Below are 12029 nucleotides of genomic sequence, written 5' to 3'. Positions count from 1 at the left end.
ATGTCGATAATGAGATCTACCGATTATTGCCACCATAATTTTTTAAGGAGCTTATTTATGGTGTGTCGCGACGCCCGTATTACATTTTGCAATTGTTGAGTGGTACACCGCTGATAGTGTTCTACTACAGTATGCGTCGCATTAGTTAATTCCTACGCAAATCGTTGAGATGGACACACTCCATAGAATTGATATGCATAGGAAATATACCAAAAATTGGTCGGTGAAGCACGTTGACTACATCGAGCTCTAGAATCAGTGACACCTATCGCTCCCCCACTGTACGACATTACACAACTAGACCTAGATTTCTACCATTCACTCTATCTCCAAAATTACGAAGTTGATGGAAAACCATATCTTACGACACCACAAGATAGAGGAGAATGGAAACAACATCAGGCCAGATTCCCCAAGTCCAAGAAGAAATCATCTGTGTCTTCTTCTCCTGATTCAATATCTACAGCTGAAGAGTACTTTAATGCATCTCAGTAGAGTTTCAGTTTCTATCCTTCATATCATACTTCAACTTAGACTCAGTCGATTTGGATTGGAGATTCATTGGATGCAATGCAACACACTCAAACATCTTCGACAGAATATGCGGTTGAGAATGAATAGGATTGTATCGTATATGGTCAACAACATAGCCGCAAAGTCAATTTAGTAATGACAATGATGACATCAAATATCATAACTCCATCACTGTATTTCGAAGGTGCATCTAAGAGTATGTCAAGTACACCTCCTCACCAAGATGAAGACGACAAAGATCAAGGCCAACAACTTCGCCGTACTCAACGAGCCCCGCTCCATTATCATTTGACTATTCCTCGACATCCTCAAGAACTTAGATATATATATATATGTTATTTTTTTGTAAACAATGTTCTTTTAATAAAAATTATAATTATTTTTAAATTAATTTATTTTTTTAAAATTCAACCCGAGGGAGCTCAACACCTCGAGGTGAAGAGTTCCTTTGTGATCGTTAAAGATATGCCCGCTTAACCAACTGCTACAAATGACTAGTTTTTGAATTCGAGGGAACTCGTCACCTTGAGATAATTAGTACCCCTATCTTTTTTATTTCTATTTTTAAAATTGTTTTTCAAATCTAAAAATAAATTTTAAACGAACTCGTCACCTTGACTTGACGAGTCCCGATAGAAATATTAAATTATTGGCCCACGTGAGACCCACTCATCCGAGTTCATTAAAAAAATATTTTGTCGACACTATATTGAATGTCGTAGATCCCTAAATGATATTGGATGATGGATAAAACCCTAATTTTTTTATTCTAATACCCCTGTTGGGCCAAAAAAGGCCGAAAGACATCTCATTTATATAATCAACGGGGGAGGGGGTACTTTTCTTCTACTCACGATACATCATATCTCTTTTTTTTTTTATTCAAGTCTAGGAAAGTTCTTGGCTACGCTTGGCAGCGGCCACAACAGCATTCATAAATGTTCCCCGGAAGCCGTTCTTCTCTAGCTCGTGAATTCCGACAATCGTAGTGCCACCAGGCGATGTAACATCGTCTTTCAGCAGACCAGGGTGCTTCCCAGATTGAACGGCCATAGAAGCAGCTCCCAAAACCTGCAAAACAAATGAACCTAGTTATCATCTAACATACAATAGAGCCATAGACCAGTTATTGCTAGCATGGGAGCAGCCTCTACTTTTCCCCCATTTTCTCCATGAACCTACAACTACCAAGTACTCTGCAATCGAAGTAAAGCAATTTACAACTACCATGTGACAAAGCATTTCCGTCATCGGGCACACATGATGAAAGATACATGATGCACGAAGTAGAATTGACTTACAGTCTCAGAAGCCAGTCCCAATGCTAGTTCTCGTGGAAGACCTGCAGCCACTCTGCCATCAGCTAAAGCTTCAATCGCTAAATATATGTATGCCGGATCGCTACCGCTGGATATTTTCAGGAAGCATATATCTCGTTAATCTAACTTTGGAAGAGTTTCTCATCAGCTTTCCATATCTTGCCAACTGATCCAAATAATTTACCAACTAATTCCCCATCCTGTTCTGTTGCAGATCCTCCCAAGCTCATAACTGTACATTATGGAAAAGGATTAGATATTTGTATGGTCATGCATTGGTCAGTAAGATATATGATAAAAGATTGCAGAACGAACTCGTGGGACTAGGAAGAATCATATTTTTCAAAACCATGTGATAAAAAAGATAATAATTTGCTCATATTCAGTTAATGGTGAAAGGGTTATACCTGATGCTGCCATACCAGCAGCAGATGGTATGTTAGGCATCACCCTGATAAATTGACCATGGCCAGCCCATTCCTAAAAAAAATAAAATAATTGTTTTATTGAAATAAAGAAGAATATCTGACACCACAATTGCACATGAAGGAAATGAGAGTCTCAAGGAGTACAAAGTGTAAGAATTAAGAGAAAATGATGATGGGAAAAGTTTGCCGATCATATCTTAGCAATTGATTTCTAATACAAAGTAGTCAAGTATGGCCATTTGGTTAAACCTTCCTGATAGAAATAAGGACAAGGAGAAAAAGGAATTTCTATAGTTACCTAGATAGTTCTTTCAATGTCAAGTAAGGAGAAACGACTATTTTGAATCGGTTTTGCTCCGAGAAAAGAAAGATAAGATCAGTTTAAAAGAACTCGCTCGTGCTTCATCTGAAAATATGAATCTCGGACTGAAAATTTGGAACTAGCTTGTATATTATGCTGAAAACATGAATCTTTTAAATCACATTATGGTAAGCTTCTTTGAATAACATGGTAATGGATAATTTATGCTAGCACCATGGCTTTTACGCTCTTGTAAAGGTAAAGAGCTTAAAAGGACGTACCTCCAGATCCTTCAGTTTTATTCCTGCAGCAATTGAAACCAAAAGCTTTTTCTTTGAAAGTAGCGGCCTCAGCTGCAAGACCACATTTTTAGCTGCAAGAAACAAGGAAACGTTTTAGACTAAAAACAGACAGAAGTCCAAAAATGCACCCGAAGATGTTCTGCATGCATACTTTTTTGTTTTCTGATTCTCTTGTACGATCTCTCTCTTTATTCAAGTACAATATCATGACTGAATCAGTAAAATGCAAACTATCAAAACCATAGTGATATGTGTGTAAACGTGCTTGAGAAAAAAGAAAAATAGACGTGGTCATGCTTTACTACATTCGTTAAACTACGATACCATATCAACTCTTTATCTATAATAAGGTAAAATAACAGAGATATTAAATCCTCATTCACTTTTCTCTCCTACTAGACACACCTAAAATATAATAAGGTGAGAAGAAAGAAAATAGAAAACTATTTTCCACTCCAGCTGACAAAAACAAATACTCGTCCTTTTCAACCATACCGAATAATTGATGGAAGCAGAACTTCTCCATATTCCTACCAAACACATTTACAGAAAACATAATATTTTTTTTATAGGAATTGCAGGCCTCGTTAAAAACCTCCTTCATGACTAAAGGAGCTTATAGAGAAGCTCCTTAATCAGCGGAAGGAGGAAAAGAGTGCCTTAAGATTTTATTAACCATAGAAAGAACACGATACAACCAGGGAGCCACCCCCAATATGAACAAAACACCAAAAACAGCCACCAACAATCCTACCAGAACCAGCCTAATCCAACAAAGCAACAACAGCCTAAAAAAGACTGGCCAAACAAAAAACCTAAACGAGGCCCGATAGACACTCAATCAAACAAAACAACCAGAAAAAAGCCAAGGGTGACAGCTGACTAAAACAATAAAAGCCAACTTCTAACTCAAAGGCCACGGAGCTTTCACATGATAAGGAAAAAAAAAACACGCATATAGCCGCCTTTCCACCACATCACCACGTCTTGTTGGCTAAAGACCATCCGAACTTCCAGCTCCAGACAAAAAGCATGGTGTAGATCACCTGAACCTTCTACTCCTTCCCCCGCCATCGTCTTCCGACAATAGATACACTACTGCGCCATTAGACTCACAACCCAAATCTTTCCCAAAAGGCAAGGAATTGAACGTATCCTTCTGTTGAGACTGCCCCAATGCTGGAAAATCAGATTCATAAGTGAATCTGCCATAAAAAACAGACACCTCTTCCTCCCAATGCACCTTACTCTGATGGCTCTTGCTTCGGGAACCCCTATACTTTCTTTTAGGAGCTGTAAAATTCCCTTGAAAAAATTGTTTAGATCTAAATTTGTTGCCAGAACCCACCTTAGGTCTCATGTACTGCCTTGCGATACCCTTTGGATTTACGAAAGCATAGTTGTAAGAACAACCCTCGTGAATCCCTTCCTCCACCTCCCTTATCTCAACCCGACCATCCAACATGGGGAAATCATTAAAATAATCCTTTGAGCCTACAAAAGCACATGCAGACTCACTATTTTTCCTAAAGGCAACTTCATTATACCTCTCCACGTGAACCAACAGATCCACTTTATCCTTTAGGCTCACATATTCCAATTCCTTTGACACTAAGAGACCATCCTGTATGGGAGAATTAATTAAAAAATCCTTACTCTCCACAAAACCACGTGCAGGCAAACAATTGTCCTTAAAGACATCCACTGCTTCTCTCTCCGCATGCACCAGCAATGTCTTGTGTTCCCCCACTCCCTCCATTTGGGAAAGAACCATCCTCTGACCCCCAACGTCGCTCCTCGGACCCATCATCAAAGCCTCTCCTATGTTCCTGTCCTCCACACCCTCACCCGACAGGATGCTGCCTCTAGCACTAGTCCCCAAATAGCAGAAAATTTTTTCTTCATTCTCAGAACACCTCACGGCCGACTGCACCTCCGAAGAGTGAATGGAACTTCCAGCTTCTTCAGAACCCTCTTCCAGCTCAGGAAACTTAACTGGAAAGGCACCAACGAGCTCCCTCACCTTGGATAACGGGGATACGACTGCCTCTTCAAAAGAAGACGACTCTACCCACTTAATAAAAATTCTGCACCATCCTAACAAGCTGTCTTTGAGAGTTGAGAATTTACTGTCGTCAACAGAACCAGCAATGGGAGCCACCATGTGACTAACATCCTTCCTTACATTGTTTCCCTCTACTGAATAAGGACCAGAGAACTTCTTCCTCCAGAAAACATCACGAGGAAGATATCTCGCCATGAATACTCTAATTTTGTTGCCTTGAATCCAAGATCTATCAACACAGTTGATAGCCTTCCTCGCGTCCTCCAGTCTGGTGAAACGAACAAAACCAAACCTACTTCCTCCCTTGCTTCTTTTATTGGGGATGAAAGAATCCACCACCTCGCCATATTTATCGAAAAATAACCAAAGACCTTTGTAATGAAAACTCTCTGGAATGTTGAAAATGATCACAGTGACACAGTTTTTCCCAACCGGAACTCTCACCTTACTCGCCATTAAGAGAAATGATAAGGAATAAAAATAGAAAAACTTATCTAAAACACCTGATTTTTAGAGAGAAGGAGGAGCTTCTCTCACTAATTGTAGTTTTCCTTTTCCTCTGAAACCGGCACAGAAAACATAATATGTTTTCTATCTTTATCAAGATGTTTGAGAAAAAGAGTACCTACTGCAAGAATGGAATTGCCAGCTCTAGAGCTCCAAAAACAAAAAGGGAAGTGCGCAGAGGGATGAAAGAGGAAGCACTCAAGCTAATAGCATTACCTACTTGGGGCTTCACAGAGAAAATGATCACATCACTAGCATCCACAACCTGTTTTCATGTATATTCATGGGTTGGATCAGAAACAAAACAAAAACAAAAAACACTTGCATTATAAAAACTTAAGGGGATATAAATCTGAAAAGATTGAGTAATTCTCCCCCCAATTTGAGTAATTCTCCCCCCAATTCTACATATAAACAAATATCAACAAACACAATAACTTTTAGCTATCTGCATTCTATTGTGCCCTTCATAACACATCCCTCCGAAAGTCTCATTCTAGAACATTCAATCGCTCCAAAATGGAGGTCCAGTGGACACATTCCGGACGAACAGCCGGCAGGTTTGATCATCCCACTGCCAAATAGTCCACGGGCTATTTGGATAGGCTTATGACAATCCTGACATCCATAGTTGTTAGGCGTCAAGCTACACTCACCCAGAGCCATGCATAGATCATGTTAGACTACTCTCTGTCCTGAGAGGGGAACTGGTTATCTCGGTCGGCTCTTCTCCCTTTTGGCAATGCGGCCTTGTAAATGAGTAGCTCACCCTTGAGCTCTTTCATCTTGTTCCTCAAAGTCACTACCAAGCTTTGAGAGCATCACTCCTTTCAACCATCATCTGGCCTAACTCATTGAGAAGAGGTGTATGATATGAGTTATGGCATCCCTCGAACTTGCCGTCTTTTGTTTCCCACTACGGGTCTCCACTCCCTCGTGTGCGGAAACATCATCCTCTTTCTTGTGCAGCACGAATAGAACGTCAACACTCACCAAGCTCGATTGCCTAATGCAGTTTGGCTCATATACCAATTGCAACTCGCTCTTCCCCTTGTTCCTCTTTCTCTCCTCCCACTGCCACTGTCATTAAGAATTGGTGAACCGCCCTCAAACAACGCCAAACGTCCCCTCTCCTAGCTATACACCAACACTTTCCACTTTGTAAAGAATTAAAATATGTGAACGCAAATGGTGAAGAGAAAAACCAGATAAAGCCAAATTAGTCCCCATAAAAACTCACAAAAGTATAAACTAAAGTTTATACATAGTTACCCAATAACCAAAGTAGAAAAGAAACTACTAATTCCTTTGGTACCCGAGAGTAAAACAAATATCTGATTTTCAATCATTCAACAATGAAGCCTTTTTTTCCTTTTTCCAATGACCAAAATGGGAAATAGTAAATGTAAAGAGATTAACCGATGGAAGTAAGAAACATACGTCGTTGTTAAGACCATAAACAAGGATGCCGAGTGATTTGAAGCCAAGACCACGGTCGGGATTGGAGCGAATTGCTGTGGAAATACGCTGGGGAGGCAAAAGACCAGATTGCACCACTACTCTGGCAATGCTCTCAGCCATTTTCCGGCTCCGATGAAGCCAAGCTTGAAGCTTTCGGTGTGTATAGGCACTGCCTCCGTGTCTACGGCGGCAACGCTGCTTGGGTTTTATGTCTTGCTAGTAATTGGAAAAGTAGTCGTACTGGCTTTCCGAAAAAGCAGCGGACAGGGCAAATCTTTGAAATTTGGGGGGTCTAAGCGTCAAACACTTGGCTAAAGTTTTTAGATTTTGTATCGATAATCTAATGGGAGAGTGACGACTGGGGAAAGGTAAAATTGATAAAATACTGACTAGAGTTTGACGGGATTATCTTAGTAAAGGTGGTTAATATACGGTGTTACTAGATATATTATAATATATTTAATAAATTTGATTTAGTGTTATCGGAAATGTTGAGTAATAATAATGTAGTAGGTTTAAATCATGAAGAAATATTAAAAAATTTCGCAACCGGCAAACTTAGCTTGTCGGTTTGTGTCGATACAAATGAAAAATGTATCGCTCCATAGTAATATTATAGGTAAAAATATGACAAAACCGGTCTCAAAATGACAAAACCGGTAAAATGTTGACATATATGTTAAAAGTGTCGATAGTTTAATATAAGTATCGACACTTTCAGAATTTAAAAGAGAAGAAGTTATAACGTCTAAAAAGTGTGGATACTTTATGAAAATGTATCGATTTATAATAATATAACAGCTAAAACTATGACAAAACCGGTCTCAAAATGACAAAACAGGTAAATAACTATCGGATATGTTGAAAGTGTCGATATTTTAATATAAGTATCGACACTTTTGGAATTTAAAAGAGAAGAAGTTATGGCACCTATAAAGTGTCGATACTTTAAAAAAATATATCGATCCATAACAATATAACTGGTAAAAATATGATAAAACAGGTCTAAAAAATGACAATACCGGTAAAAAGATACCGGATATGTTGAAAGTGTCGATAATTTAATATAAGTATCGACACTTTTGGAATTTAAAAAAGAAGAAGTTATAGCGCCTATAAAGTGTCAATACTTTTAAAAAATGTATCGATCCATAACAATATAACAGGTAAAAATATGATAAAACCGGTCTCAAAATGACAAAATCGGTAAAGCGCTACCGGATATGTTGAAAGTGTCGATACTTTAATAAGTACGCGTAATAAATTATCGATACTTTCAAAGAAATAGGTAAATATCCTATCGAAAGTATCAACATTTGACATAAAAGTATCGGCACTTAGGTAGTTGTATCGATTAAATATAAATAACATATCCGGTGTAAATATAAATGCATAGCTAAATTTCCTCTGAAAATAGATAGAGTTTTTGAAATCGAAGCGTAATTGTTGTTGCATTTCAGAAGGCGTTTCTACGGCGAAGTTTTGTTTGTTTGTTGCTGCAATCGAATCGAAAGGTACGTTGTTGAAACTCTGGTTTTTTATTATTACAGTAATCAGAAATAGGATTTTTATGTGTTGTTGTTTGGGGTTTTCGAAGTAAAGAAACATTTGAGACCGATATCGATACTTTTATTTAATATTATATGTAAAAATGATATTATTGGTAAAAAATGATATTATTGATAGAAAATGATATTTTAGGTTGTATAAATGTGCCGACACTTGTTGTAGTGGCGATTCAAATTCTTTTGAAGACCAACCGTTTTACCACAAAGAGTGATTATTGATTTTTGTATATTGAATAAAGTGTATGTAAGCAGTATTTGATTTGATTTGTGCAAACTGATATATGAAGGAAAAATGAAGTCAATGGGTGGAAAGCAACCAAAGGGTAAATATATGTACTTCTAGTAAGTATCAATGTCTTTTTGTTATTATTGTTGAAATGGTAATTGGATTAAAGCATTTAAGAACTTTAAATTGATTACAAATTTTAAATGTTGACAGTATGGCCGAATGCAAAAAGATGAAGGAAGATGGCACACACAGCGGTTCGATATGTAAAATGAAATTGACATTAAGTATTATTTAACGTTAATGTATTGATTAAGAAACGTTTGTGCTTAATATTAGGTGACAGAAGATGTGAGGTCAAAATGGAATTCGATGAGTGATACTGAAAAGGAACCTTAAATCACACAGTCAAGGAATGATAGTAAATAATACAAAGAACGAATGAAAGCACATGAAAAGAAGGTATTCATTAAACTTGTAAATACGTTGATACAAGATATATAAGAACAATAACATTATATATTGTTAAAAAATGTAGGAAGTGTCGACAAGGTGCATCATAAAAAGGGTGAATTCATTAATTGAACACCTTAAAGAGAAGGATCAGTTGAATATGCTAAGGGAAATGGGGTTTGGATCGTTGATAGGAGTAGGGGATCGACCAATTCGGAGGGAATTGTGTCGATCCTTGATGGAGCAATTTGATGGAGCAATTTGATGTCAAACAATGTATTACTAAATATGTTGATTATTCATTCCCTTTGGGGGGTATCAACTGTTGCAGCCGTCTTGGGGGTACAAAACAAAGGCAAAAGTGTTGTAGAAGTCTGTAGGAGTAAGAACTGGAAAGCACTTGCCTCCAAATATGGTTTGAATCAGAAGGTGACATATGGTGAAGTTGAAGAGGATATCAAAAGTGGATCTTACGGGGGGGATGAACTGAAGGCCCGAGTTCTATTGTACCTTGTCGGGATATTTCTTTGTCCAACGGGTGATACTTAAACGAACAAGGATAATATGAAGCTCATTTGCGATGAAGGCTTGAAGGGTGAATTCAATTGGGTTGAATATGTCCATTCGAGATTGATTGAATCAATAATCACCTTTCAAAAGGGCAGCCAGAGATACCTCAAAGGGTGCATAGCAATCTTAGAGGTAACTGAGTTGAAGAATGTTTTTTTTATATAAAATGATAGTATAGTTATTATATAAAATGATAACTTTTATTATAAATGCAGGTTGCACTTTTTGTTTTTTGGTCGGGCTGTGATAGTTTGCCGGCTTATGAAAGAAACAGAGTGGCACGCATCCGTGCATGGGGGAAGGAAGAGGTGGTTAGAGTGATGGCGAAGTTGAAGTTGGATAGACCGAGGAAGCTAGAAATGGTAATAAATGTAATTAAATAATATTAAGAATATAATCAATGTCTTAATACAAATTTAATTTTGAAGGTTATTGTCAATGAGGTAAAGGAGGCAGAGGAAGCAGAAGAGGCAGTGGAGAAGGAAGAAGAGATGGTTGGAGGGGTGGATGACGGTCAGGGGGATTACGGTGAGGGAAAACAGAGTAAATTCGATATTTTGATGTCTGAATTGGCTGATATTAAAAAAAATCCTTTTTGATATTCATCAAAGACAATCAAGAGTCGAAGAGACACTTGAGAGGGATAAGGGGGGAAGTGGAAGGAAAGGTAGATGTAGTGGTGAATGAAGTTGAGGTGTTGAGGAAACTTAATCTGTTGACGGGTGGAAAATTTGATGTAGTTGTCAATGAGGTTGTAGAATTGAGGAGTAAACTTACGGGGGTGAAGGAGGTGGTTGAGAAAAACTTGGATGAAGGGGGGGAAAATGAAGGGTGAAATAAAAGAGATGAAGAGCTATGTAGAGCAAAAATATGATGAACTGAAAAAATTTGAAGAAGAGAAGATGGAGGAAGAATAAAAGATGGAGGAAATTAGGAGAAATGATGTCACTATTATCTATACACCGGAGAGTGTTAGAGATACAGATTTGGATTCGGAATGTCTTGCACCCTAGAAGAAGAAGCAGAAGGTAAGTTGAATAAAAGAAAACTTAATTTGATTTTTATCATGTTGTTGTTACAAAAATTTGTATGCAAAACTGTAGGTTGAAAAAACGGTTATTCCAAGCCGAATTGAACCGATCGAAGCTGCAATTTGTGATTATTTATGGAATATTGGGTTAGAATCGGGGTAAGTTAAATATATTGCTTTGTGACAGATATTTAAATATTTCATGACAATATATTAATTCTAATGATTCATAAAAATATTCTGTAATCTCAATGGGAAATCAATACGCTAGTGTATCCGACGTTGCAACGTTGAAGCCTAGTGAATGGGTTGGCGGTGTGGTAAGTAGAAATCGATTAAAAGTTAAAACCTATTAAATATATTCTGATTGTGTAATTAATTTTGTTAGGTTATTGATTTGCTCACCTGGACAGTATGCTACGATTCTAAAAAATCAGGCCGAATGATTAGCTACATTCCATACCACTTAGCTGTGAGTTAAATTAATAAACGTTGAAAAGTAATGTTATAGACAGTAAATTAATAATTATTGTCACGTAATTGTAGAAACAGGCATTTGACAACATCTGTAATGTTGAGGGTATTGCGAGTTTTTGGGGTGCTATGTTGCATAACTATGTGAAATTCACCAACTGTGATAAGGTAAGACACCATACGAATAGGCATAAATGATGATTTTGGATATATAATGTTGAATTTTATCAAATTGGGTGTGAAATTTGTTGCAGATCATGATCACAATAAACCACAATAATTCGCATTGGTATTTGTTGGTGTTGGATATGATAGACCGTGTTGCAACTGTATATGATAGTCTGTTTACACCTGAAGCTGCTAAACAGAGAGTGAATGATGCTAAGAGATTGGTATGCATGAAAGGAAATTATGTAAATTATAATGCATAATTTGTTTGGACAATAACTTTATATTTTTTAATGCGGATGAAAATATTAGATAATTATAATAAGAAACGTATTTGGGTAGAAGCATGTGGATCTCTAGGAAATTTCCCCTTGCAAAGATTCAAATTCGCGGAGCATAAGATGAACGAGCAATCAAATGGATATGATTGTGGCATTTATGTGATGATGTGGATGGAATCGATTGGTTTTAGAGGGGCTACTGGTGATTTTGTAAGTAGAATTAAAAATTAGTTTCGATTAAATTGTTAAAAGTCGTAGATTGAATGTTGTGGTCTATAATACTTAACGTACTGACAATTTGAATATAGATTGTTGGAGAATGGGATCGTATGCGAATATTAA

The 12029-nt window shown here is 37.3% G+C and overlaps 1 protein-coding gene across 1 annotated transcript; it reads right to left on the bottom strand.

Moving 5' to 3' along the window:
- Positions 1-1897: 1897 nt before the first annotated feature.
- Positions 1898-7178, bottom strand: LOC120177596 (pyrroline-5-carboxylate reductase-like). Its single transcript, XM_039183692.1, has 5 exons — positions 6897-7178; positions 5673-5721; positions 2864-2955; positions 2261-2333; positions 1898-2085 (listed from the first exon to the last, which is right to left on the bottom strand). Exons 1-5 carry the CDS (start codon positions 7035-7037, stop codon positions 1976-1978), a joined length of 465 nt encoding a protein of 154 aa, XP_039039623.1. The 5' UTR covers positions 7038-7178; the 3' UTR covers positions 1898-1975.
- Positions 7179-12029: the final 4851 nt, after the last annotated feature.

The sequence above is a fragment of the Hibiscus syriacus genome, unplaced genomic scaffold, assembly GCF_006381635.1.
Source record: "Hibiscus syriacus cultivar Baekdansim isolate YM2019G1 unplaced genomic scaffold, ASM638163v2 tig00112293_pilon, whole genome shotgun sequence".
Lineage (NCBI taxonomy): Eukaryota > Viridiplantae > Streptophyta > Magnoliopsida > Malvales > Malvaceae > Hibiscus > Hibiscus syriacus.
This window is presented reverse-complemented; position numbering and strand designations above follow the sequence as displayed.